The sequence below is a fragment of the Thalassophryne amazonica genome, chromosome 18 (assembly GCF_902500255.1).
Source record: "Thalassophryne amazonica chromosome 18, fThaAma1.1, whole genome shotgun sequence".
Lineage (NCBI taxonomy): Eukaryota > Metazoa > Chordata > Actinopteri > Batrachoidiformes > Batrachoididae > Thalassophryne > Thalassophryne amazonica.
Genome location: NC_047120.1, coordinates 35,062,912 through 35,090,787, shown reverse-complemented (window position 1 = coordinate 35,090,787; position 27,876 = coordinate 35,062,912). Strand labels below are relative to the sequence as shown.

The 27,876-nt window shown below is 40.5% G+C and overlaps 1 protein-coding gene and 1 long non-coding RNA gene across 2 annotated transcripts in view; one reads left to right on the top strand and one right to left on the bottom strand.

Annotated features, from left to right (window-relative positions):
- The window catches only part of LOC117530856 (glutamate receptor ionotropic, NMDA 2C-like), a 188,917-nt gene that overhangs the window by 126,289 nt on the left and 34,752 nt on the right, over nucleotides 1-27,876 (bottom strand). Inside the window, exons 2-3 of the mRNA XM_034193800.1 lie at nucleotides 20,221-20,593; nucleotides 16,453-16,551 (exon numbers count right to left, since the gene is read on the bottom strand). Of these exons, the coding sequence (XP_034049691.1) occupies nucleotides 16,453-16,551; nucleotides 20,221-20,577 (456 nt within the window). The 5' untranslated portion in view covers nucleotides 20,578-20,593. The remainder of the gene's footprint in view (nucleotides 1-16,452; nucleotides 16,552-20,220; nucleotides 20,594-27,876) is intronic.
- LOC117530857 lies at nucleotides 6,397-14,810 on the top strand. The gene is made up of 3 exons (XR_004566460.1): nucleotides 6,397-6,508; nucleotides 12,499-12,508; nucleotides 14,798-14,810. It is a non-coding gene; the product is annotated as an uncharacterized LOC117530857 (long non-coding RNA).

Sequence of the window (27,876 nt, the reverse complement as noted above, 5' to 3'; positions counted from 1 at the left end):
AGTATTGATCAGTATGTCTGGTATTTATATTTGCAAACTGTTTTTTACTTTCACTTTTGATTCTCTGTGTGCTTCTTACCCTGTGTGCTGTTATACAATGCTTCTGGAACTTCAATTTCCCTGAGGGAGTTTTATCAAGGGATCAATAAAGTTCAAAGTAATCTAATCTAATCTATACAGGGTGTACCCCACCTCACACCCTATGACTGCTGGGATAGTCTCCAGCAGTCATGTGACCCTTAATTGGTGTAAGCTGGGATGGATGGATGGATGGATGGATGGATGGATGGATGGATGGATGGATGGATGGATGGATGGATGGATGGATGGATGGATGGATGGATGGATGGATGGATGGATGGATGGATGGATGGATGGATGGATGGATGGATGGGTGGGTGGGTGGGTGGATATGTTTGTTTCCCTACACCTCTGAGGCCCAAACCTGATATGTAGATCACAGTCAATGCCAGAATTGTCCTTAAAATGTTTGTTAAGGTCAAGGTCATGAGATCAAAGGTCAAAATGATGAGTCTGACTTCGATTTGCAGCAAACATGGCATACATGTGCAGGTGGCTTCTGAAATTACAGAAGCGAGGTCAAACTTGGCAGAGGTCAATCACTGGGTCAAGGTGATGTCCGCCTGTCTGTTTGTTGGCCAACTCCTCCCAGGTCCTTTTGCTGATTTTTACCAAACATGGCATGCCAATGAAGATTTACCCTGACATTATTGCTTAAAATATTAATCTTGGAAAAGGTCAAGGAGTTTGATTTTCACTCCAATTTGGACAGAACATTAGCACATATTTGGGTGGATTCCAGAATCGTCCTGAAAAGGTCAGCCAAAGGTCATATGAAGGAAGGTGAAGGTCACTGGGGTCAAATGTCACTTTACAGTAGCCCTTAGTGTGTAAATGCCCATGGGTACTAGTGATCCTAAATGCTCAAAAAGTCCAGATGATAATTTTGCTTCCTTAATTTTTTTTCATGTGTGGACATTAAAAAAAGGAAGTGGCTACTGGCACAATACCGTGACAATAGGAGCTCCATTTGTCTATTAACACAGAGCCAATGATATTCCACATTACATCGGGAATAGACTCGACCCAATCTCAATCCAATTATTCCACTGCCACTGTACTGTGTCAATAAGCAGTGTGCCACAGTGTGTCAAATCCAAAAATAGATTTATGAATGAATGCAAAAAAAATGGAACCTATTCTCCATCCTCAGCCTATTCAATCTATTCTCAAACTTTACTTGGGTAAGAAGTCAATAACAGTCAGAATAGGCAGAACGTTTTATGTAACACAGTCACTCACTGGCACAGAAGAAAAGGCGGCATCTAATTGGTGCTGTGCCAATAAACAAAAGGTTGCGTTCGTGACAACGTACTGTGACAGAAGCCACTTTCTGTAAAAAAAAAAAAAAAAAACTGGAGACTCTTGCAGCTGTTTTCTTTTATTCCAGAAACAACCATTTTCTCCAAACACTGGCATTCATTATTTGATGTGAAAGATTTTCTGCCTAAAGGCATTCGAGTCATTCATTGTTTATTTCCTCAAAAGCTGTCAGATGTATTTGTTTCACTATAATACATAAGAGGTGTCACCTGCAGAGAAATCACCATAAACTGCCTTTCTGAGTAAACAATTTTATCTTAACTACAGTGAAACAGGAAATACCCCATGTTGAACACTTCCTGTCAAAACTATAACTTTTTTGGAATCCTTATGATCAGGCAAATAATATGGTGTAGTTTTCTATATGATTGGAGCATCTTTTAATTTTGACCCCTGTGTAGTTCTTCAATTGACCCCTACCTGGCTGCCTATTGAAAATTCAAGTGGCCAATCAGTTTTTTTCAAAAGAGTTCATGTCTATGGATTATTTGGGCCGAATTTGATGCTTGTATCACCATTTGCAGGATTTCACTCTAAATATTCTCTTATCTGCTGCACTATATATGAGATGTAAGATGCTGCGCCTTAGTGTTTCTCAAGTTCTCTCAAAAATATTGGAACACTTGGTATTTCACACATTTGAATTTGTTCATTTCCATTGTTCCATTTCAGTTGTTTTTTTTTTTTTTTCTAAAAATTATCTTCCTTAACTCAAACTGAAAGCAAATCTCTACAACTTGATATAAATTAATTAAAAAATCTGAATTCCTGATAAAGTGGTCTAGAGGAGGACTTTCTTAAAAAGAAGACCTGAAAGTTCAGTGGTGTCAAAAGTACACACATTTGTTACTTAAGTAGAAGTACAGATACTGCAGTTTAAAAACACTCTGGTAAAAGTTGAAGTATCAACTTGACCTCTTTACTCAAGTAAAAGTGAAAAGGTATGTGCTCCAAAACCTACTTAAAGTATAAAAGTATAAAGTAACCTTTAAAAAAAAACAAACAAAAAAAAAAAAACAAAATTACCCCCAACACCACCTGCACAAAAATGTTTCAATTCTAGAAGCTCTGAAATGCAATCTGGGACTATTCCAGACAATAAACTGCAGTGAGTGCAGCATCCATTTAGTGAGAAAAAAAAACTTTCCTTATTCAAATTCATTCCAGTAGTATTCTGCTCTTACTAGGATGCAGCAGTTTTCTAGTTTGGCAGATAGTTCTGGAGAAAATCAATGAAGAAATTAACAAAATGAAAATATGGTTTGACTGAAACAAACTGTCATTAAATAAGACAGGGATGAAGTGGAGGTGTAAGAGTCACTAGGTGTTCACAGGAAACACTTATTTATGTATGTATGTATTTATTTATTTATGTATGTTCATTGTTAGTTGCTTTTATATTTTCTGTTGTGTATCTATTCAGGTTCTTTTTGCCTCTTTCTCTAAAACTGTATATAATAATCATTAGATTATTAATATATAAACAAAAATAAATTTAAGAAATATTACAATTTGAAAACAAATGCACCCGAACGTGATGAGAGCTGCAACTGCTTAATGCTACGTTTTAACATTGAAAATGCCGTAGACATGCTAACGCATTAGCGTCGCTCCCGTTTATAAGTTATAAAATACATCTATCAACTGTTTCAGAAGACCATAACAGGTCGGTTTAACATAGAAAAGGTAAATAATACTCACAGAAGTATGCTCTTTAGGGTTTTATCTTGGGAAAATTAAATGAAAGAAAGAAAGAATAAACGAAGCAATAGGTCGAAGCATTGCTTCAATCTGCGAACCACTGCTTCGATTGGTTCACGGTTCAAAGCAAAGCCGTGCTACAGAAAAGTTGATTACAGGCACACATGACGTGAAATATATATATATATATATAAACATTAAACTGAAGCCAAGAGTAACGAGGCTGTTTGTTTTAAAAATGTAAGGAATAGAAAGTACAGATACTTGTGTGAAAATGTAATGAGTAGAAGTCAGAAGTAGGCAGAAAAATAAGTAATGGAGTAAAGTACAGATACCTAAAGTATACTTAAGTACAGTAAGGAAGTATTTGTACTTCGTTACTTGACACCTCTGTGAAAGTTCAGCTACAATTTGACAGAAAGTACATTTGAGATGAAAGCCTAGATTTGATGTTTTGGTGAAAAAAAAATTGTATTTCTTCATAATTGATGTATACTCAACAAAAATGTAAACGCAACACTTTTGGTTTTGCTCCCATTTTGTATGAGATGAACTCAAAGATCTAAAACTTTTTCCACATACACAATATCACCATTTCCCTCAAATATTGTTCACAAACCAGTCTAAATCTGTGATAGTGAGCACTTCTCCTTTGCTGAGATAATCCATCCCACCTCACAGGTGTGCCATATCAAGATGCTGATTAGACACCATGATTAGTGCACAGGTGTGCCTTAGACTGCCCACAATAAAAGGCCACTCTGAAAGGTGCAGTTTTGTTTTATTTGGGGGGATACCAGTCAGTATCTGGTGTGACCACCATTTGCCTCATGCAGTGCAACACATCTCCTTCGCATAGAGTTGATCAGGTTGTCAATTGTGGCCTGTGGAATGTTGGTCCACTCCTCTTCAATGGCTGTGCAAAGTTGCTGGATATTGGCAGGAACTGGTACACACTGTCGTATACGCTGGTCCAGAGCATCCCAAACATGCTCAATGGGTGACATGTCCGGTGAGTATGCCGGCCATGCAAGAACTGGGACATTTTCAGCTTCCAAGAATTGTGTACAGATCCTTGCAACATGGGGCCGTGCATTATCCTGCTGCAACATGAGGTGATGTTCTTGGATGTGGCACAACAATGGGCCTCAGGATCTCATCACGGTATCTCTGTGCATTCAAAATGCCATCAATAAAATGCACCCGTGTTCTTCGTCCATAACAGACGCCTGCTCATACCATAACCCCACCGCCACCATGGGCCACTCGATCCACAACATTGACATCAGAAAACCGCTCACCCACACGACGCCACACACGCTGTCTGCCATCTGCCCTGAACAGTGTGAACTGGGATTCATCCGTGAAAAGAACACCTCTCCAACGTGCCAAACGCCAGCGAATGTGAGCATTTTTCCACTCAAGTCGGTTACAACGACGAACTGGAGTCAGGTCGAGACCCCTATGAGGACGACGAGCATGCAGATGAGCTTCCCTGAGACGGTTTCTGACAGTTTGTGCAGAAATTCTTTGGTTATGCAAACCAATTGTTTCAGCAGCTGCCCGAGTGGCTGGTCTCAGACGATCTTGGAGGTGAACATGCTGGATGTGGAGGTCCTGGGCTGGTGTGGTTACATGTGGTCTGCGGTTGTGAGGCTGGTTGGATGTACTGCCAAATTCTCTGAAACGCCTTTGGAGACGGCTTATGGTAGAGAAATGAACATTCAATACACGAGCAACAGCTCTGGTTGACATTCCTGCTGTCAGCATGCCAATTGCACGCTCCCTCAAATCTTGCGACATCTGTGGCATTGTGCTGTGTGATAAAACTGCACCTTTCAGAGTGGCCTTTTATTGTGGGCAGTCTAAGGCACACCTGTGCACTAATCATGGTGTCTAATCAGCATCTTGATATGGCACACCTGTGAGGTGGGATGGATTATCTCAGCAAAGGAGAAGTGCTCACTATCACAGATTTAGACTGGTTTGTGAACAATATTTGAGGGAAATGGTGATATTGCGTATGTGGAAAAAGTTTTAGATCTTTGAGTTCATCTCATCCAAAATGGGAGCAAAACCAAAAGTGTTCCGTTTATATTTTTGTTGAGTGTATTTAATTCGGTGAAAGCTGGAATGTACCATTCAACACGGCTTCGCCTTGTTCAATGGAACTTTCTATCTTTCACCTCATGAAGTATTTGTACCATTGAACTCATAAACATTCATTATTTGCATACAGTTATTATATGATATTTTGCAGTGTTACACACATTTATCATTAAACATTATTTGGTATTAACATCAGCTCATGCAGTTTTTGCAAGATGAGTTTTTAGTTTAATCAAACCTGACCCATGTCCAGGTTTTTTATTTGATCTAGTTGTCACAAACTGTGCCATCTCTGCACCACGGCAGTATCTTCAGATCAGATCAAAGTAAGCTGCTGTGTGACAACACTCACTTTTCACATCTCTTAGCTTCACTTCTCTCTTATAACACATTTTCTTAAATTAAGAGTTTTGTAGGCAGTAGTTAATCTGCTTTTATATGAATACATTCTGTGAACATGAGTGCACACAGCCGTGTGACACAGAATATGTTGATGATCTCAACAGAGTCACAATGTAGTTATCTGCTGCAAAAATCACCACACAGCAATAAATGTTCCATATATGGGCCTGTTTGCCAAAAATAACAATAACAACCAATAGCCATTAACCTGTTGAGGATCACAGGTGAGGTGAAAAACACATAGTTCAGAATTACCACTCGCAATGTTCATTTTAGCATTTGCAAATATCTTTACACTGTGTGGATACATTATTATTTTAACATTTTTGAAAGTGTTATGTTTTTAACACTCACTGTCATCTGGTGCAGTGTAAAATATTGTCATTTTCAAATTCTTTGGATTTTAGTTGAGTTTGAGTCGACAGTCTTCTGACTCTTAAGCAGCCATACTGAATAGATTTTAAATAATGTGTAAAGAGCTGAATAAACAGTGCTGCCTGATTTACTAAACGTGTACAAAAGCGTGTGCAAACTCCATATCCTGCATATCTACAAACAAATGAGCAACCTTATCTGTTAATGGTGCAAGCTAAGGATTGTGTCTGTCAAATTAGCAAAACAGCACATATTATCCACTTATTTATGTTTGGTTTAATGAATATCGTGTCTGCCTGAAAAATTGGGAGGTGAACATGCAAATAGGTTAATTTAGCACAGGCAATGTGATTTATCAAGCCCAAAAGAAATTTAGGGGGCGAGATAGCGTCCGTATATTGCAAATTATGAAAGCAGGTTGCTAACTGTTATGGGACTGCAGGCATGCATAAATCTGATTAATTTTTGATGATCTGTTTGGGGTATGCATTTCTTCATTTTCATTCAATAATCATTAGTACAGAAAACACCATGATTAACATTAATTTATAGTTGTCTATATAGCAGTCATTCTGGTTGAGAAGGGTTTGAATCCAGGCACTGGTCCCTTGGTGCCCGCCATTCTTCTTTTCTTGGGATGATGATTCCTCATCCAATTCATAATGCATGCTGTTCTCCAGTGCAAAGCAGCAGCAGAATAACTCTCATGAAGTACAGAAGCAAATGATCCTTTCTGGTGTGAAGCATTACGAGAAGTTTTATAGTGACTTGAGGGCCAATCCCAGATTCATCATCCATTTTCTATACCTGCTTACTGCATTTAAGGGTCACAGGGAGATTGGAGCCTATCCCAGCAGTCACAGGGCATGAGGCAGGGTACACCCTGGACAGGACACCAGTCTGTCGCAGGGCCACATACAGACAAATACATTTACACCAGCATGCACATATGCAGTCAATTTAAAATTTGCAATTCACCTAACCTGCATATCTTTGGATGTGGGATGAAGCCAGAGCACCTGGAGGGAACCCATGAAGACATGGGCAAACTCCAAGCAGAATTCCACAGGTGGGAAGCTATCCCATGACCTTCTTGCTGTGAGGCAACAGTGCTAACCACCAAGCCATGATGCTGCCCCCAATCCCACATCCAATATCCAAAAAAACAGATTATCTACAGGTTGAAGGGCATCCTTTATATGCCAAGACGCAGCTTGATATTATGTCCAGGATTCAATTGCACCCATCAAATTTTGCACTGGCCCCACAAAATACACTGGAGCCTGACATTTTAAAAGGATATTACATTGATAGATGAAAATTTTTGGACCTTGGAGCAGGTATGTACTTTCATGCATGCTCTTCTAGCTACTTCTTTCACAGTCGGGGAACACTTATCCCAATGCGCTCACACGCATGTGTTCATATAACAGCACAGTTTTGTTGTCTGTGAAATTTCTCGTTGCATCCTTCTTGAATGCCTTTCCTTCACCTCCCTTTCTACTACCCACATGGCTTGACATCTGGTTGCAGCACCCTCTTATGATCAGCAGACACACTGCAGTGAGTCACAGCCAGGCAGCCTCCAACATTGAAAACACACTCGACCTGTGATTCGCAATGCCTCAGATAGACAGTGTCAATTTTTGTCCCTCTTCTAGGCCCCATTAAGCCGTCTTTAGGTCTTTATTCAGCTGTTCCTCACACTCTCATTTCCTCCTCTCCGTCTTGATATCTGCAAAATCTGACAAAAAAATCTCTTCCTCTCTTCCCTTCGATCTTTTCATCTTTGTCTCATTCCCTCCTTCCATGTTGTTTGCCATAAAGAGATCACTGAGACATGAACCACAAATAGGCAGCCGCTGTTTCTTTTAAATCCACCATCAAAGATCCTCATCGTCATTAGGCTATTGATAATCAAGCAGTATTGAGCTTGGAACTCTTTTATCCCTTAAGTGAATCATGCACTCTGTCTTTCTCCTTCCAATCCACCTGTCCCATTGTCTGACACATCTGACAAGAAGAGAAAGAAAGAAACCAAAGAGGAATCGGGGGGTGGTGTGAACTAGGCCGTCAATAGGCAGACCTCAGAGGAAAGTGCTTTGCTCTTCGTGCTATGCAGAGAACTGTCACTCAACGCTTCGATTCTTCAAGCAAACGGTTGGTCATGAACATGATAGACAGCATCCCATCTGTACATCCGGGTAGCATGAACAGAGGTTTCAGTAGCTACCATTGGACATCATCATTACAAACTGCAATGGTAACTTTTAGTGGTGTAACAGGTAGTAGAGTTTCCATTACAGATTTGCACAAAATCTAGAAATATTTTCAGAACATTGGTAACGTAGAATAGTGAAACACAAGTTTATCCATTAACTGATGGAATGTGACTGGTAGGTTCTGGGTTCTGTCATTCTAACAAGGCTTTCGTGAGAACTGTAAATCCAGTAGAAATGACGATGGAATGGTGAGTCCTGCTAAATGTTGTTGTTGTTTAAAATGGACTGCATTTATATAGTGCTTTTCCATCTGCATCAGACGCTCAAAGCGCTTTACAGTTATGCCTCACATTCACCCTGATGTCAGGGTGCTGCCATACAAGGCGCTCACTACACACCGGGAGCAATAGGGGATTAAAGGCCTTGCCCAAGGGCCCTTAATGCAGTATTGCCAAAACATCATCTTTTATATCATTTAGCAAGCTCTCCATCTCTTACTCCATCCACAAGTCCCATTTTGTGTATTTTAAAATGTCATGTGATCCTTTCTGTGCATCATGTGACCAGTGGTAGCGGAAAAAGTGTTTCCATTGCCATTTTTCGCATCACCTGAAAAAACAGCTCATGAGAGCATAAAAATGTGATATGATTTTGTAATGTTTTTTTTCCAAATACACGCTTCCATAAAGCATATTGTCAATTCGTTAGTTCAATTTGCATATTTTGGAGGGCAATGGAAACCCGCCTACTGATGCGAGGCTCCATTCACGAGCGAGCAGAATCCACCTGATACTTTAATTGAAAAGGAGCACAACTCAAACAACAAAAATTTAACTCAAAAATATACCTGCAAGCAGTGATACAAGTGCCAAGCAGTATCAGAAAAATAAAAAACTCTGTTTTGCCATGGAAATGTAATATGACCATGTGAAAAGCATGTCAACAAAAACTGACATCAAGTATGTCTCCCATTATTGCGCGGGCCTCGGGCAGGGGGATGGACCTCCCTTGAATGCCCATGGGGGCCAATAAGAGAAGGATTTTGCGAAATAAGGTCCGCCTCTGTCACGCATATGCAATCCTGTATAAAAACTGCTTGTATCCATTGATCTTGGTTCTGTAAGAGCGGATCTTGTCTGTAAGAGAAGTTCTTACAGGGCCCAGGCCTGATTATTTTTGCTGTGACTTTAACTTAATTTAAAAGTGTGGAATAGTTCAAGTTTGTACTTTGTAAGGGGCATTATTATCAGTTTACCGGGGCGTTGCTGGGCTGGTATCGTAGATTTACGTCGACCCTATCTGGCTATACCCACCTGCTGTGCATAAACAAATGACGTCATAGCGCGCACAGCCCAAGAACTGTCCGCAGAGGGGAAAAAAAAAAAAACTGTCTGCAGAGGAAAAAATGAAAAGGCGAGAAGTGTGTTTTGGTCCCAATATGGATATTCTGGATGATTTTCTCATGGATAGTACGACAATGAACAGCAGCTAAAGCAGCCAGCTTGATGAGGGTGCACTGCTGAATTTGGAGAGCAGCACAGGCGCCAGGCGACACGACAAAAATTAAGTGAGCCAACTTTTTATGTACGCGTTACGTGTTGTGTATCTCAGTAAAAAGTGATAATAATGCAAATAACATGCTGTTGTCGTGTGGTATGCATTTTTCTGAGTCCCTCCGTCCATGCCCAGTCGCCCAAAATGAAAGGTATTCGAGGGCGAATAGCTTTCATTTTGGGTGACTGGGCATGGACGGAGGGACTCAAAAAATGCATATCGCCCTCCAAAAGCATGTTATTGTATTAGTATTACAGAAAGAACTGGGGAAAGAAATAACGAAATAGCACATTGATTATTGCAGCTAGCTAGCAAGCCTAATCCAGTCTCTGCAACAGATCACACGGGTAGCTAGCTGAGCTACATAGCATGTACCTGGCTTGAAAACATGGCTGTTCATCTTCTTAAATGAAACGTTATTTTAGTTTGCTAATTATGATTCAACGGGCAGCATCAAGACATTGACAAGTTAATGGTTTTTCTTTGGGATATTTATGTATAAAGATTAGCACTGCCATTGTTGGACTTTGTGCTGCTGAGTCATTGTGTGACAGCAGCAGATCAGATCTGGTGTAAATAAGTAAATCTTCATCCTTGGCAATGTTAAGCTGCAGCGGGGACAGGAGGCAACAGGGAGGTGATATGATAGATACAGATGTTAAATAAGTTGAAATAGAAAAATCAAAGAAAAAGAAAGACAAATCTTTCAGAGCTGTAAGGGGGCTTTCGCCTCCTGAAGGGTCTAATTAACAGTTTAATGGGTTTCTGAAGCTTAGAATGAGCAGACAGGAGCACATGTCTGTTACTTATAGCCACAGGGTAAATAGATTCAGACAGGACTCAACAGAGCTGAAGAACTGAACTGAAATCTGTCAAAGTGAAGATGAACGAAAAGGGAGAGAGAGATAGAGAGATAGAGAGAGAGGGGAAATATAACAGCAGACTGGTGTCTAGCAAATAAAACAACAAGTTGAGAAGAAGACAAAGAGGTTAAAGTGATAGATTGTACTTGTAGATAGCAGACATAAACCATCTTTGACGTCACCCATAGAATTTCTTAAGAGCTCATTTTAAGCTCAAGTGGATTGGTTTTGAATGTCGCCCTCTTGGCAGTGTCTGACTTCGCCAAACTCCTGGCCAACCCACAAAGGGTAAAGGGGTGGAGCATGGGCAAGAAGGGCATGGCTTGGGCAGGATGAATGACGCCCGAACACAGCGAACCTATTTTAATGTTACTAATCTGAGGCTAAGATGCTAGGTGACTAAAATATTTTTGCAGACTGGGAGTGGTTCCTGTATAACGGGTGGCTTTTGCCAGTCATAGTTTTAAAAACTGACTCACAAATAGCCTATATATCTGGCACCATCAGCGGAGCTAATGTCACCAAGCTATTGGAAGCTGTGAAGGCCCTGTCACACCTTGACGATTTAGCCAGCATAAGCCAATCATATTAAAAAACGCTGGCATAAGTCCAATAAGATAAGGGTAACTTTTTTACAAGTTAAAAGCATATTGACACATGCTGAAGTTCGCTAATGTATGTAATAAACTGAGCTCCTCAAAAAATTTTGGTCATGCTAAAAATTTTTAATGAGTGCCAGCATGTGACTTACACGTCCCACACATGCTGGACATAAGTTGTGGGTAAGTTATTGTTGGCACACGTTTCTTGTAATTTACTCGTAAGTCTAAATACATCACATGCTGGCCACTGATTGGCTGAAACCCGAAGTCCTCATGCAGATTAACTGTTTCATTCACATGAAAAAAATATAAAGTCTGACCTGTTTGTTTCAGTCCAATTCACTATCACAGATGGACATGAATCCACATAAAGCTCCTGATCTTTGAAAATGATGTCTGAAAATACTTTAATTTATGGCTGGAAACGTAGCCTTTTCCCTCAGTGTTTTTTCTGCTGCAGGTACGTTTCTCAGAGGATGTCCGTGTTGCGCTCTGATCACACAGAAGCGTTGTGATGATTTAAACTTTTTAACTGTGGTGTGATCATTAGATGACCTGATCGACCATTCAGGGTGATCACACCTGATTAATGCACTCTTTAAACATTTAAAGCGCCATTGCTGTTGGTGATCACCACACTGACATTTCACACCTATAGCTCACACAGCACTTCATTCTGATCGCGGTCGACTGGCGCTTTAAAAGTTTAAATCATCACAGTGTTTCATTATTCAGGTCTGTGATGACCTGATCAGACCTGATCAGATCCGCTGATCAGGAAGCAGCTGGTGCTTTAAACATTTAAAGAGACAGCACTCCGTTCATTCACGGTAGTGCTTACCAAAGCCAGTCAGTCCACTCATCAGCATTGGTCCACCAAGATAAAAAATGGGAATTAAAAAATAAAATAAAGTTAAATTACTCTATTTCTGACATGCACCACATTGTGCAGTACCGACCTGAACCACTGGGTGGAAACAGGGCTGTTGACATACAATGGTTAATCGTCAAGGTGTGACAGCTGCATTAATTTGTTAGACATACGACAGCGTGTGCCAGCTTTTTTAATACGGCCGGGATACGCAGGCTAAATCGTCAAGGTGTGACAAGGCTTTGAAAACTAGTGCACATGGAGCTAACACTCAATGGAAATACTGGAGCACCGACTTGGTCCATCAGTATAATGAACACCACAGCAAGCCATATTATCACAGATATTTGTAATAAAATACTCACAAAGGACTAAAACAGTCAAGTACACAACAGCTAACACACAGTACAATAACTGTCACTCAAAGCAACCACACCAATGAATTATTCACAGCTTTACTGTATAAAAGAGCAACCGGTTAGTTAAATGAAAATCCTCTCCCCCTTACAGTTGTTATGAATGGGGAAACTATCTATAGAGTACCAAGCTGTAAACATGTTTATTTGTGCTCTAAAGTTGGACATTTTAACATGGGCTTCTATGGGAACCTTCTCCTTTTTTTTAGAGCCAGCCTCAAGCAGCCAGTAATGGAACTATAACTTTTTCTTCTTCTTCTTGTGCCTCACTGTAGACATCCAGAACTTACCGCTTGAGTAAAACGTTACCTTCAGGCTGCTGTCAGTAAAGCATCATTATTCCTCAGTCCATTATTAGTCATTATTCCTCGTTTCCATTTCTAATCCCTCATCACAACACCACAAATCAATCACTGTCCTGCAGCTACATGCGCAACTCCTCCTGCTTAATACCCACACATGAACTGACATCAGGATGTAGCATTGATTGCAAATAAATATATGCTATGACGTGCAAATTCTGACTGCGTGTGTGATTCCCCACTCACATTCATGCAGCTCGGGTTGGATGTTTCTGCTGGATAGGCATGGGAATACACCCGTTTGTTTTTGCACGCATCAGAGAGAGTGTTCATTTACATGTTTCCACGTGTGATAGTTGGATCTATAAATACAAGGTGTTGATAATGGTATTTATGCAATTAAAGCAAGGGAAGATGAGCAGAAAGGATGGTGTCTGAGAGAAGATGTGATGGCGTCTCACGATATCCATCTGGTGTCATCAATTTTCTCTTTACAAGCTAACTTTTGCAACTCATTGCACCCCAAAGCAATTTGTCAGTAAGATAAGTGTTAACTCATAGCAAGAAAAACCTACCATGCCTCAAATGTGCTGGATTGATTGACTGAAATGAAGATCATTCGTAGCACTTGTCTGCACTCATGAACTATCCCCAGCCTCAGCCTTTCCAAGCCAAGGACTAGAGGGTTGATGGCAATAGTCATCCCAGATAATACTATATCCCACTGTGTTACTCATATCTCAGTATTAACATACAGAAAGCTGTTTGAGGGACCAGTGAGTCTTCTGTTCCATTTAACAACTACAGAATTTTCTTGACTACAAGTCAGGGTTTTGCTGTTGTTGTTTTTTTGTGGGGGGGTGCTGTTTCTTTCTCACTAGTTGTGGAGGTCCTGTGACTTAGATTCTGAAGCTCCTTATACAGTGCATCCATTAAGTATTCACAGCGCTTCACTTTTTCCACAATATGTATGTTACAGCCTCATATCAAAATAATGAAAAAAAAGAAAAAATGCTCAAAATTCTACACACAATACCCCATAATGACAATGTGAAAAAAGTTTTTTTTTTAATTTTGCAAATTTATTAAAAAAAACTAAGAAATCACATGTACATAAGTATTCACAGCCTTTGCCATGAAGCTCAAAATTACGCTGAGGTGCATCATGTTTCCACTGATCATCCTTGAGATGTTTTTACAGCTCAATTGAAGTCCACCTGGGGTAAATTCAGTTGATTGGACATGGTTTAGAAAGGCACACACCTGCCTACATATAAGGTCCCACAGTTGACAGTGGATGTTAGAGCACAAACCAAACATGAAGTCGAAGGAATTGTTTGTAGACTCCCAAGACAGGATTGTCTTGTGGCGCAAATCAACAATTTCTGCTGCTTTGAAGGTCCCAGTGAGCACAGAGGCCTTCATCATCCGTAAGTGGAAGAAGTTCAGATCCATCATGACTCTAGGGAAGAGGGAATCAGGGAAGAAAGGCCTTAGTCAGGGAGGTAATCAAGAATCCAGTGGTCACTCTGTCAAGCTCCAGCATTCATCTGTGGAGAGAGGAGAATCTTCCAGAAGGTCCACCATCTTTGCACAAATTCACCAATCAGGGTATAGTGCAGTGGCCAGATGGAAGCCACTCCTTAGTAAAAGACACATGGCAGCCCACCTGGAGTTTGCCAAAAGGCACCTGAAGGACTCTCAGATGAAGAGAAACAAAATTCTCTGGTTTGATGAGACAAAGATTAAACTCTTTGGTGTGAATGCCAGGCACCATTCCTACAGTGAAGCATGGTGGTGGCAGCATCATGCTGTAGGAATGTTTTTCAGCTGCAGGAACTGACAGACTAGTCACAATTGAGGGAAAGATGAATGCAGCAATGTACAGAGACATCCTAGATGAAAACCTGCTCCAGAGTGCCCTTGATCTCAGACTGGGGTGACAGTTCATCTTTCAGTAGGACAATGACCCTAAGCACACAGACACATCAAAGGAGTGGCTTCAGGTCAAATCTGTGAATGTCCCTGAGTGGCCCAGCCAGAGCCCAGACCTGAATCTGATTGAACATCTCTGGAGCGATCTGAAAATGACTGTGCACCGATGCTCCCCATCCAACCTGATGGAACTTGAGAGGTGCTGCAAAGAGGAATGGACAAAACTGCCAAAGATACATGCACCAAGCTTGTGGCATCATCGTCAAGAAGACATGAGGCTGTAATTGGTGCCAAAGGTGCACCAACAAAGTATTGAGCAAAGGGTGTGAATACTTATATACGCGTGATTTCCCATTTTTTTTTAAATACATTTTAAAAATAAAAAAAAAAAAACTTTTTTCATGTTGTCATTATGGGGTGTTGTGAGTAGAAGTTTGAGGGAAAAATTAATTTAATCCATTTTGGAATAAGGTGGTTATGTAACAAAAAGTGAAACATTGTGAATACTTTAAGGATGCACAGAATATTAAAAAGTACTGCATTATGCTTTATGGTCACAAGATATCATCATCTACACACATGGTGGTAACACACCATTAAGCTGGATGCCAGCCACCCTATAACAAGAATGATAGATGTGTTATGTGTCTTAGAATATAAAGTATATAAAGTGAATTTAAGAAATCGTGCTCTCACACTGAAAGTTCATGCTCTGGAATAAAAAAGGAGAGAACATAACTTTCATACCACTGAGGATTCCAATTGTTTGGACCATGTGAGATGACATGAACAGAAACAGCAAGGTAGCTACACTAAACTGGTATGTTAAGGCTATTGTCTTTTACAAATGTTTTACAAAAGAGTTTGCCAATCTTTATTACAGTGAACAGAGCCAGAGCAGACATTTTCATCTGTTCAAGGACCACAAGAAGCAGTTTGAGCTTTGTTACTTGTACAGTAACACTAATTAGCCCATTAGCCTCTCCTCACTAATATAATCAGCTATGAGAAAAACAATACACAGAGTTTTCAAATATTTAATTACAATTCCCATGAGGTCTGTTCAGTGGCACCAAGAGGCAGTTTACTCAGATTTCATGCCTGATACAATAACATTAATTAGCTTGTTAGCTTCTGCTTACTAATATGGCCTTTGCAGTATAAATAAATAATGTGCCCATTAAATTTATTTTGCTTTTTATTGCATGCAGCAGTGGTCCCACATTTCAAAAATATATGTGACTTATAGACTGGTACAACCTTTTTTCTTCTTCATGAAGCATTTCTGGACATATGTGAATACTCCAGTTCAACTTATTGTCCAGATAATACAGTACTGTTAACTGAACTATGCAATTCTGAGTTGTGCAAAACAGGAGTTTCATTTTATTTACAATTCTACCACAGTTGCCCCACTGATGACTTTGTATTTTGCTTTCAGCAATTTGTAAAAAAAAAAAAAGGTATTACTTCTGCACAATGCAACTGTCAAAAAGTACTAAGAAGCTTGATTGCTAATGAAGTTACGATATGAAAAAAGTTGTAAAAGTCAACTTGTGCTTTAATTATGTTATGAATAATGTGACTGTGTGTAATGTCTTTCTTTTCTGTCATCATAGTCACATAGGAAGCTACAGATGAAAGCTTCAAGACACCAGTTGACTTTCAGTGAGATGGTGATTAATCTAGACAGTACCTTGTATGATATGACAACTGCAGAATCCCCACTAATCCCCACAATGGGTAGAGCTGTCTGGGTAGAGAGGAAGTCCAAAATCTGTGCCACCTCTGCCACCTGAAGAGAAAAATGATATTGGTTGTTTACATAAAGTAAGTTTAAATAACATTCTTGCACCTCATCCCATATCTAAAGATTGATGTGCATGCATGTATGTGTGCGTGCGTTCATCCATGCGTGCATGTGTGTGTATCCACAGTCCATATCTGGGTAAAGAGGTGGAGCATGGGTAAAACTGTACCTGGGTAGGATAACAAATGAAACCTGAACACCGACAAGCTCAGCTAACATGCTAACCTTGATTTGGTTGTTTATTACATCATATTTTGGGGGGCTGAGCGGTGGTTCTGATAACAGTTTTGCTTTGTGTGGGCATTAAAAGTTATGACCTGCTTCTGTCGTGAATTAACAAGCTTATGCCATGAAACAATGCTAACACCATCACCATCCAAAATTATATCACACGACAATTTCACTCAGCACAAATAACTGGCACAAACAAGATTAGATTATCTTTAGAAGAATTAAAGCTATAGCAAGTCATATTATTGCAGATATGTGTTATAAAATGCTTAAAAATGTGGACCTTCACAGTAGCTACCTCCTTAGCAGATAACACAAGCAAAAATAGGCTGTCACTCAAAGTGGCCATGGCCCTAATGTGTTAGGAGAATGGATGTTTTCATTAGTTAAACTTGCTTCAGTAGAGTACTGTGCAACAGTACATTCAAAGAAGATGACAATAACCATTGTTTTCCCACAAAAATGGCAGCACCCATGGTCAGTATTTACAGTATCGTTCAACAACTTCATTCTCTGATTAATACATTATGGTCACTGAATCTGCATTTTGTTTTCTATCTTTTGCATTATGCATTCTAACAATGGGTTTTTCTGCTAGTAACATACAAAGAGCAGTCACCTTGGCAGCAAACAAACCTGGGGTGTGGGAATGAAAGAAACTAACAGACTAATTAAAGCTACGTAAAACTTCAGCCACACCTGGTCCTAATTTCCATCATGAATATGGTGGTAATTTACAGAGTCAGTACACCGTACAGTGCAGTGACTAAACCTGGTATTGTGGCGACAGATGTTAAAGCCCCTGGGTTTTAATCTTGTGGTCAGAAAAGTGAAACTTTTGTTAAATTTAATTGATAAATTCATACCACATACTGCTTGGTCAAAAGCAACCGTGTTACTGTTGGCTTATGAAAGTGCTAGCTAACAAGCTAGTCTCAATAAGATATTACGCTATGTCACCAAGCTAGGTAAACCAGGTAGCTACAATGTAGTTATCTTGCAAATAAGTTTGTACAGCATTCTGCTGAATGCATTTTGCAATTTTGCATAACATCATAACAATATAACACTTTTAAGAGGTTGGTGCCTTCAAGGTAAAAACAACACATTATTGAGTTCAAAATGCTAAAGTGCTTCATACTGTAATATTTTTATTGATTAAAGATTAAAATATTTTTAAAGGTTTGTACTGTTGTTGGTTGTTGTTAAGTTTAGTTGCCCTGCTCACTAAATCCAAAACCCATTTATCTCCAAAGATATCTCCAAAATCAAAGGAGTGAGAGAGACTGTGTAAAGCTTTTATTAATTAGTAAGTCATTTTTATTTGCGTGTTGGATTCTTTTCTTTTCTTTCTTTGTACGTTTCTTGTTGTTTTTGGATCTGTGCATGTCAAATAAATTCATTCATTCATTCATTCATATATAAATCATATGAGAGATGTAATGATTAATGATGTAATGACATCATGAAACAACATAATAACTGTCCAAAACGCATATCTTCCAGGATACCTCCACATCCAGTACAGCTAGACAAGTGATGTAAAGCTCATATTGATCAGCTAATCATTTGTCATTATGTGGTATATAAGTAACACTGTGGAATTAAATCACTGGAGAATGCAGAGCTAGCTTAACAAAAAAGTAACTTCAGCTTGCCTGCTAATGTCAATCTTTTGCTAACATGGCTACCTGACTTTGCTCATTTTACAGTTACTGGGCCTAATAAAACAATCTCTTGAGTGGATAACTTGAGCTAAACCATCAAAAGTCAGAGACAAGTAGATGAAATGGTTTGACTGGCCTTCATACATTATTTTATGGGCTACCGTGTTTCAGTGAGAGAACAGAGAAGTTTCAGAAGAAGTCTGTTTCAGCATTTTATCCGGATATTCCACTGTTAAAGGAGATTTTTTTTAATGAAAGACGTGCGGACGGGTCCGCGCGTCAGGACGCAGCCGCCGCGACGCTCCGCCACAGGAAAAACACCTCTGTTGAAAGCCTTAAGGACAAGTTGGAACATGTCCTGCCTGTTAAACAATTTCTCATATACTCACTCCACTGAAAGCCATCAAAAGCCGCCTGGATTTTACAAATGGTTATCAACACGGAGGTGTTTTTCCTGTGCCGCCACACCGCGTCGGCTGCGTCCCGACGCGCGGATCCGTTCGCACGTCTTTCATTAAAAAAATCTCCTTTAACAGTGGAATATCCGGATAAAATGCTGAAACAGACTTCTTCTGAAACTTCTCTGTTCTCTCACGACGTCCTGGATCAATAGAGCCTGAAATGTGGAGGTTTTCAGCTTGAACAGGCTGACGACGGCGGCTGAGAGCGCTGCACGACGTCTCGCACTGTGGGAAGTCCTTAAAGCGACAGAATCACCTCAAAATCTCTCATCAGCCGTTAACATTTTCACTGAAAACCAGCTTAATTTTTCGAACCGTGTCCACTTCGATGTGTCTCACAGGTTTAGAAAAAATTCTGATCAAACAACGCGCCAGTCTCTCAGCAACTTCTCAGACAAAGGAATTCCGACGAGGGGCTGGACGACTCCTCCCACAAGGAGTGCTCACAGGCGAATGACGTCACCGACAGGCGTGGAAAAACTCACGCATACGCACGAGGGTTCAAGCATGTCTGACGTGAAAACATATGAATGAAATCCATATAGTTTTTGAAAAAAATAAAAAGGACCCTTACTTTATTGACAGCCCTCGTATAAAAAAATAATGACTGTTTTTCACTTCTTTCAATGGAACAAATATTTAATTTTGTGAAAGCTGGAATATACCATTCAACGAAGCATACCATTGAACTAATAAACATTCATTTTTGTATATTATGACACAGAATACACTACAATTCATTTATTGGTTTGACTTTGATATAAAAACTCTATCACCAGGCCACTTTAATGTTTGATTATTTTATATACAGCACTATGCAACGTTTCAGACATATTTTCTTTTTCACCTAAAGAAAAAGTTGTGTTTTGACTATTACCTAATTCACTGTTTCTGTTGCATTATGTTGCATTTTGATGAGCCTAAATGCTGTAAAAATGGCGATGACTTCAATGTCAGAAATAACATAATGTTAAGTCCTATTAGTGGCTGCTGGGAACTCTCACTCGCTGCAAATAAGAAAACTATTTACATTTTGCTTTCATGAATTTATATTATCAGTCCTTTTCCAATCATATGCCAAAACCATAGATTAATTTGAGTGGAAGAGTGCACCTTTTTGACATTTTAATCAGCAGAGACCTGACGTTCTCCGAAGTCCGCTTTGTGATGACGCGACAGGTGAATTTTAAACAGCTTTTGGAAACACTGATGTAGGTGACTGACATCCATGACTGTGGAGAAGATGTTTACTCTGGAGAAGTCAACGTGCATGAATAACTTTCTTGTGTTTTCACCTGAGCACCTGCATCCGAGCCCACATCATCCTCAAACACCACACCATGCAACTTTTCGCTCGCCATGGTATCGCAGAGCCGCGTCAGCAGATCACGGGGGTTGGTGTCGTTGACCAGCACGGTCACCGGACTGACCACCACTGGCAGGTCTACAAAGTTCTCCCCACTGAGGCGACCTCTGACCTCATTCTGGTAGCTGGAGCCGCTGAACACCACGGCCACGTTGATGTACTGGTGAACTTGGAGTGGCCGGGCCTGCAGAGGCTGTGGGGAGGAGATGAGGAGGAGGAGGAAGAGAAGGAGGAGGAAGAGATGAGGCCAAGGCAAGGAAGGTGACCGTCTCTGGAGAGTGGCCATGGTGGCAACCTACTGCCTGAAATGGAGGAGAGAAAAAAGGAAGGGAGAATGGAAGGAAAGAGAGCAACAGTCAAACAAGGTGATTTGCTTTTGTCATGTTTTTTTGATATAAACCTTTAATCCTGATTGCACACCTTTGGTTTTAATTGCTGACCTGCAATCATGTTCCTCATCTTTGATCCTGATTGCTGATGTTTGATCCTGAGTCAATGAAATTTGATCATAAGTACAACCTTGACTATAACCTCACCCTGCGAATATTCACTGAAGGCAAGTGAGAAAATCGGCAGTGCTTCTTTGTGGGCTATGTTGATTTTGTTTGATTCTATTGACCAGGGTACTTTCTGGGACATTCTGAGAATGTGTGGGATTCACAAAATGTTGCTGAATATCCCAGTCAGCTTACACACAGGAGTGCTATGTAGAGTGGAGGCAGAAACGCTGAATTTTTCCTTGTGAAACGTGAAATCCATCAGGGTTGGGTTCCAGCTCCTACACTGTTCAATGCTTGCATGGACTAGGTTTCAGATAGGGTTGTGGAAACCAGTATCTTAGGTGCCTTTGTTGGTCAGGAAAAGTTTACTGACTTAGCCTTCATTTATGAGGCTGTGATCTTTGTGGAATCAATGGACTTAATTAGAGCACTTGAGAAGAGAAGAGAGGAATCTTGGCGTCTGGGTTTGTAATTGTTCTCGATCAAGACTAAGATCCAGGCTTTTGGTGACTTCCTGGACTCAACCATGGATCATGTGGTGAAAGGATGAAAGTGTAAGCTGTACAAATATTCCCTTATCTCTGAAATGATATTCATTCATATTCTCTGGGTCCTCATCCTTTGAGAACACAGACATCAAGGAAGAACTCAGGGAGTCATGCATTCACTGGACACAGGTGTTACTGATGCATATCTGTTTGCAATAGAATGAAGGTCCAAGTCTTAAGGGTCCTGGTGCTACCTGACTTACTGTATGTTTGTGACACTTGGATGGCAACCAGTGACCTAAGGAAATCACTAGATGTCTCTGGTTTCCAGGTATCTTCAGAAGATTCCTGGGAATCAATGGAATGACTTTGGGTCAAAGGAGTGGTAGCTTAGATTAGACTCAGATGAGGAGTGTCACTTGCATTGTGAGGAAACATTGGCTGTGACATTTTGGCCATGATGTGTTTCTCTGGGCATAATCCAGCATTCAGGTACTACAGTATTGAGAACCCCAGTAGTTCGATAAGGGCAAGAGGACTCCCACATTTTGCCTGGCTGTAACAGGTAGATGATCACCTTCAAGAGATGATGATGGACCAGTTGTTTAGCTGAGTGGTTGCCATTCAAGACCCAACATGGCTCTGTGGTGTGGAGGATGCGAGGACGCATGGCGCTGCCACATGCTCCCTGACCTGCCTTTTTGTATAATTCTTTTTCCACATAAGAATTCATATGTTCCTTACATTTCATTTGCCACAACAAACACAAAACCGTTTGAATATTGCAAATTGAAGCAATGATGGAAAGGAAAAATTAAGTTCAACATTTATTTTACACAAGTTCTGAAAGATTAGACAGTGGGAACAAGCGGCTGAATTGGGTTTCCTCAGGAGGATGGCTGAGGCCTCCCTTAGAGATAAGGTGAGAAGCTCTGTCATCCATGATGACCTCGGAGTAGAGCCGCTGCTCCTTTGCACTGAGAGGAGCTGGCTGAAGTGATTTGGGCATCTAGTAAGGATGCCCCCTGGGTCTGTGACACCACCCTAGGGAGGTGTCACAGGCACGCCCAGCTGGGAGAAGACACCGGGTAGACCCAGGACTTGGTGGAGAGATTATATTTCCAAACTGTCCTGGGAACGCCTCCATATCTCCAAATCAGGAGTGGTTAATGTGGCCCAAGAAAGGGAAGTTTGGAGTCCTCTGCTGGAGCTGTGGCGCCCACGACCCGGTTCCGGATAAGTGGTTGAAGATGAGTGAGTAAGTGTAAGTACTGAGAACTGACCAAGCATGGAAATAACTGTTTTAGCTATAACACATAGGCATAGTTTGAGACTACAGAAAGACAAGAATGGATCATCTGACTGGCAACCAGGTCAAATGTAACGGCATAATCTCCAGGAGGAAAAAACCTGCAGAATGAGACAGATTAGCAGTGTGTGTGGGTGTGTTTTATTCTCTTGATGGGGGTGGTGGCTTGGAAATTGAATTGGTTGGTGCGTTCACTTGAGATTAGCAGCAATATACCAGAGAGCGATTATGACATAGTTGGTTATGCTTGTGGCTCTAAATGCAAAGCCACAAGCATCAGTTACCATCTATGGTTGTTTTCGAGTAAAGTAATGTGTTTCAGCTTCTCCCTTTGATTGGGGTTCCCACAGCGGTTCCAGTATGGATCTGCATGATGATTTGACTGAAGTTATTCACAAGTTGCCCTTCCTGTACTGCAAAAACTGTCCCTCTCAAAATAAGCCAAATAATCCAAAATCTAGCCAAATTGTCTTGTATTGAGCAAAAAAAATCTGCCAATGGAGTAAGAAAAATTTACTTGCTTAGAATTCTCAAAACTAGCAAAATGTCTAGGCACCAAATAATCAAAATGTGCCTTAAAACTAGACAGAATTCTTATCTTAAGATAAGATTTAAGATTGTTTTCCTTAAAAATATGGAAAACAGTCTTGTTCCTTTACTTGGATGATTTGAAATTCATTGCCTTTCCTTGTTACTGGTTGAATACAGCTGGATATTAGCTGGAAAAACTTATTAAGAAAAAGTGAGATACATTTTCCCAAAATAAGACATTTTTTGTTTTGTAAAAAATGCTTGACAAGATTATTTTCTATTTAGACAAAAATTAAGTCAAATTTTCTTTAAACAAGTCTTTTTTTGCTTTCCTAGATATCAGTTTTTTGCAGTGTGATGCAACTCAAGGGGTGGTATTGAGCCAATAAATTCTCAACCTGTTGCCGACTGTGACGCTGCCTCACGGTAAGCCTTGCCGACCGAATTACCTACAGAAAAATAAACCGTGCAAATGCTGGTTATACGGTCGCAAATTGACCTTTATCGGTGCCTCATTAATGGAGCCGCTACAACGGATATTTGTGACCATGTAACAGCATGAACATCCACAAATCTGCAGACACAAGGGGGTTATTCTAATTCAATTCCATTGTTTGCACGGATTATTTTTCTGTAGGTAATTCAGTCGGCGAGGCTTACAATGAGGCAGCATCGCGGTCAGCGGAGTAATCCATCAAATGTGAAAATCCGTCAAATGTGATATGGCAATTCTGTGTCAGAATCCACATCAATACGTTTGTATGGCAGCTTAAATTCACCCATTTTGGCAACGGCGGTACGCGACTTTCTCTCGCTGTTAACAGCATTAACAGCTAGCAGCGTGCACAGCCGGTAATCTGTGGAATTGTCCGTCTTGTCGCATAAATCGTCAGTTTCGCATCCCGACAATGTTGCACATGCATGTGCATGCGCAGTTGCGCGGAGGGCTGGCCTGTTAACAGGAATGACATCTTGTCAGAACACCGGTCAGGGCGCGGAGTAATACATCAAATGTGAAACAGTCGAATATTTAGCCACCGTTACCCTGACATTATAAGGTCTGCAATGTCACATGATTAACCAATCAGATTTGCGGAAAAAAAGGTAATTGGATTCGAACCGGTGATTAGTTGAGTAGACCCTTTTCTTTTATTTAGTCAAATGCATGGAAACTCTACCCCAAACCTGAATGATTACACAGGTAGTTTTGTGTTATCAGAGAGAAATTATGCCACTGTATGTTAACGTACTAAATGACGCGAAGGGGGTACCCACATCATCTAAAGGGGTACTGACGAACTGCAAACATCTAACAAGTTGGTGGTGAAAATGTGTAGCTTGAACTGGGAACCTTCTGTTTTGGAAGCGAGTGCGCTAACCACTTGGCCTCCATGCTGCCCAAACTATGCTATTTTAGAGTATGTGTTTTAAAAATAAGAAACGTAAAAGGGGGAGAGTATTTCAGTCAAGAGCAACAGCCAAAGAGATTAAAGGGAGAAAGAAAGAAAAAACACTCACACACCAGATTATCCAAACAGAAGTGTAATCACACTATTTTTAAATCCTGTTCTGTTGTTTCCTCAAGTAGTATTCGCATGTGCACTGTCCTTACACATCTGTTTTATTATTATGAGCATTTCCAGATGTAGCACTGCTTTACTGTGCAATCAAACCATTAAACACAGTCTCTTGTCCCTCACTGGGACACACATGGGACTGTACAACTGTCAACACAGACATGCAAAAATGGCAAAAGAGAAGGGTCCGCTATACAAATACTTTGTCATTCACTTATGCATTCTGTACCAGATGGCCCGTTGTGCTCAGCACAACCATTGAGTGGACTATTTAGTCCAGATGACAACATCCCTTGAATGGAACTGATTTCATCTGAAGTTATATGGCCCCAGTCTGTGTTGCGTGATAAAACGGCACTATTTAGACCTAGCTTAATGATACAAAAACAATTTTGTAACAAATGTGGCAAAATGTTTGTTGAGTCTACTTTCTGAAAACAACAAGCAACCAACAACAACAACAACAAAACTCAACATGAATCAGTAAAATAGGTGTCTTAAGTCATATAGTACTTTGTGATGGAGTCTTGTAAAAGTCTTATAACAATGTGATAACCATAAGCTGGAAAGACATTCGGAGTCATGATGTGAAGACCAACAGGCAAGAGTGTTGCAAAATCCAGTTCATTTAAAAGCCCCGGATATTGTCATTCCAGTCACTTATTTGAGCTGTTTGAATGAACAGCTTGTTATGTCCGCCAGGGGCATAATAAAATCACCAGTGTTTATGTATTTATTTATTTGCTTGTCTGTTAGCAGGATTACATCAAAACTACTACATGGATTTTGATGAAATTTTCACCACAGACAAATATTAGGACAAAGAAGACACCATTAAAATTCGGAGGTGATCCGGAACCGGTTCCAGATCTGTATTCTGGATCAACCTTCACTTTGTATAGGCTTTGAAGGATTACGTCAAAACTACTTCACAGATTTTCACCAAATTTTCACCACGGACACATATTAGGCCATGGAAGAAACCATTACGTTTTTGATATAAGGGCATGAAAGACTCCACTGAATTTAGGAATCCAGAATCCGGATTTGGATTCTGGATGAAGATTTCCCTTTATGTAGGCTTTGAATGAATACATCAAAACTACTTCAAGGATTGTCACCACATTTGCACCACAGATAGATATTAAGGCATGGAAGGTTCCACTGAATTTTGGAGGTGATCTGGATGTTGTGTGGGCCGCCAGAAGAGGAGGTACTGCTGGCCCACCACCAGAGGGCGCCCTGCCTGAAGTGCGGGCTTCAGGCACGAGAGGACGCTGCCGCCTCAGGAACAAGCCGTGGTGACAGCTGTCACCCATCATCCGTGACAGCTGTCACTAATCAACCAACCCACATCTGGAATAAAAGCAGGAAGACACCTCCACCACACTGCCGAGATATCATCTTCATCTAGAGGTAATATCCTCAGCCTTTGTGGTAATATTGAAAATCTGTTTATTGTGAGTGTTTGCAGGAGTACCGGTCCTTTTGTGGAGGCTGTGCAATACTGCACTCTTTTTCCTCTGAGGACGCACTGCAAGTATTGAGTGAGAGGTGGACATGCAAAAACTGTCCCTCTCAAAATAAGCCAAATAATCCAAAATCTAGCCAAATTGTCTTGTATTGAGCAAAAAAAATCTGCCAATGGAGTAAGAAAAATTTACTTGCTTAGAATTCTCAAAACTAGCAAAATGTCTAGGCACCAAATAATCAAAATGTGCCTTAAAACTAGACAGAATTCTTATCTTAAGATAAGATTTAAGATTGTTTTCCTTAAAAATATGGAAAACAGTCTTGTTCCTTTACTTGGATGATTTGAAATTCATTGCCTTTCCTTGTTACTGGTTGAATACAGCTGGATATTAGCTGGAAAAACTTATTAAGAAAAAGTGAGATACATTTTCCCAAAATAAGACATTTTTTGTTTTGTATAAAATGCTTGACAAGATTATTTTCTATTTAGACAAAAATTAAGTCAAATTTTCTTTAAACAAGTCTTTTTTTGCTTTCCTAGATATCAGTTTTTTGCAGTGTGATGCAACTCAAGGGGTGGTATTGAGCCAATAAATTCTCAACCTGTTGCCGACTGTGACGCTGCCTCACGGTAAGCCTTGCCGACCGAATTACCTACAGAAAAATAAACCGTGCAAATGCTGGTTATACGGTCGCAAATTGACCTTTATCGGTGCCTCATTAATGGAGCCGCTACAACGGATATTTGTGACCATGTAACAGCATGAACATCCACAAATCTGCAGACACAAGGGGGTTATTCTAATTCAATTCCATTGTTTGCACGGATTATTTTTCTGTAGGTAATTCAGTCGGCGAGGCTTACAATGAGGCAGCATCGCGGTCAGCGGAGTAATCCATCAAATGTGAAAATCCGTCAAATGTGATATGGCAATTCTGTGTCAGAATCCACATCAATACGTTTGTATGGCAGCTTAAATTCACCCATTTTGGCAGCGGCGGTACGCGACTTTCTCTCGCTCTCAGCTAACAGCATTAACAGCTAGCAGCGTGCACAGCCGGTAATCTGTGGAATTGTCCGTCTTGTCATTAAAATTCGGAGGTGATCCGGAACCGGTTCCAGATCTGTATTCTGGATCAACCTTCACTTTGTATAGGCTTTGAAGGATTACGTCAAAACTACTTCACAGATTTTCACCAAATTTTCACCACGGACACATATTAGGCCATGGAAGAAACCATTACGTTTTTGATATAAGGGCATGAAAGACTCCACTGAATTTAGGAATCCAGAATCCGGATTTGGATTCTGGATGAAGATTTCCCTTTATGTAGGCTTTGAATGAATACATCAAAACTACTTCAAGGATTGTCACCACATTTGCACCACAGATAGATATTAAGGCATGGAAGGTTCCACTGAATTTTGGAGGTGATCTTGATGTTGTGTGGGCCGCCAGAAGAGGAGGTACTGCTGGCCCACCACCAGAGGGCGCCCTGCCTGAAGTGCGGGCTTCAGGCACGAGAGGACGCTGCCGCCTCAGGAACAAGCCGTGGTGACAGCTGTCACCCATCATCCGTGACAGCTGTCACTAATCAACCAACCCACATCTGGAATAAAAGCAGGAAGACACCTCCACCACACTGCCGAGATATCATCTTCATCTAGAGGTAATATCCTCAGCCTTTGTGGTAATATTGAAAATC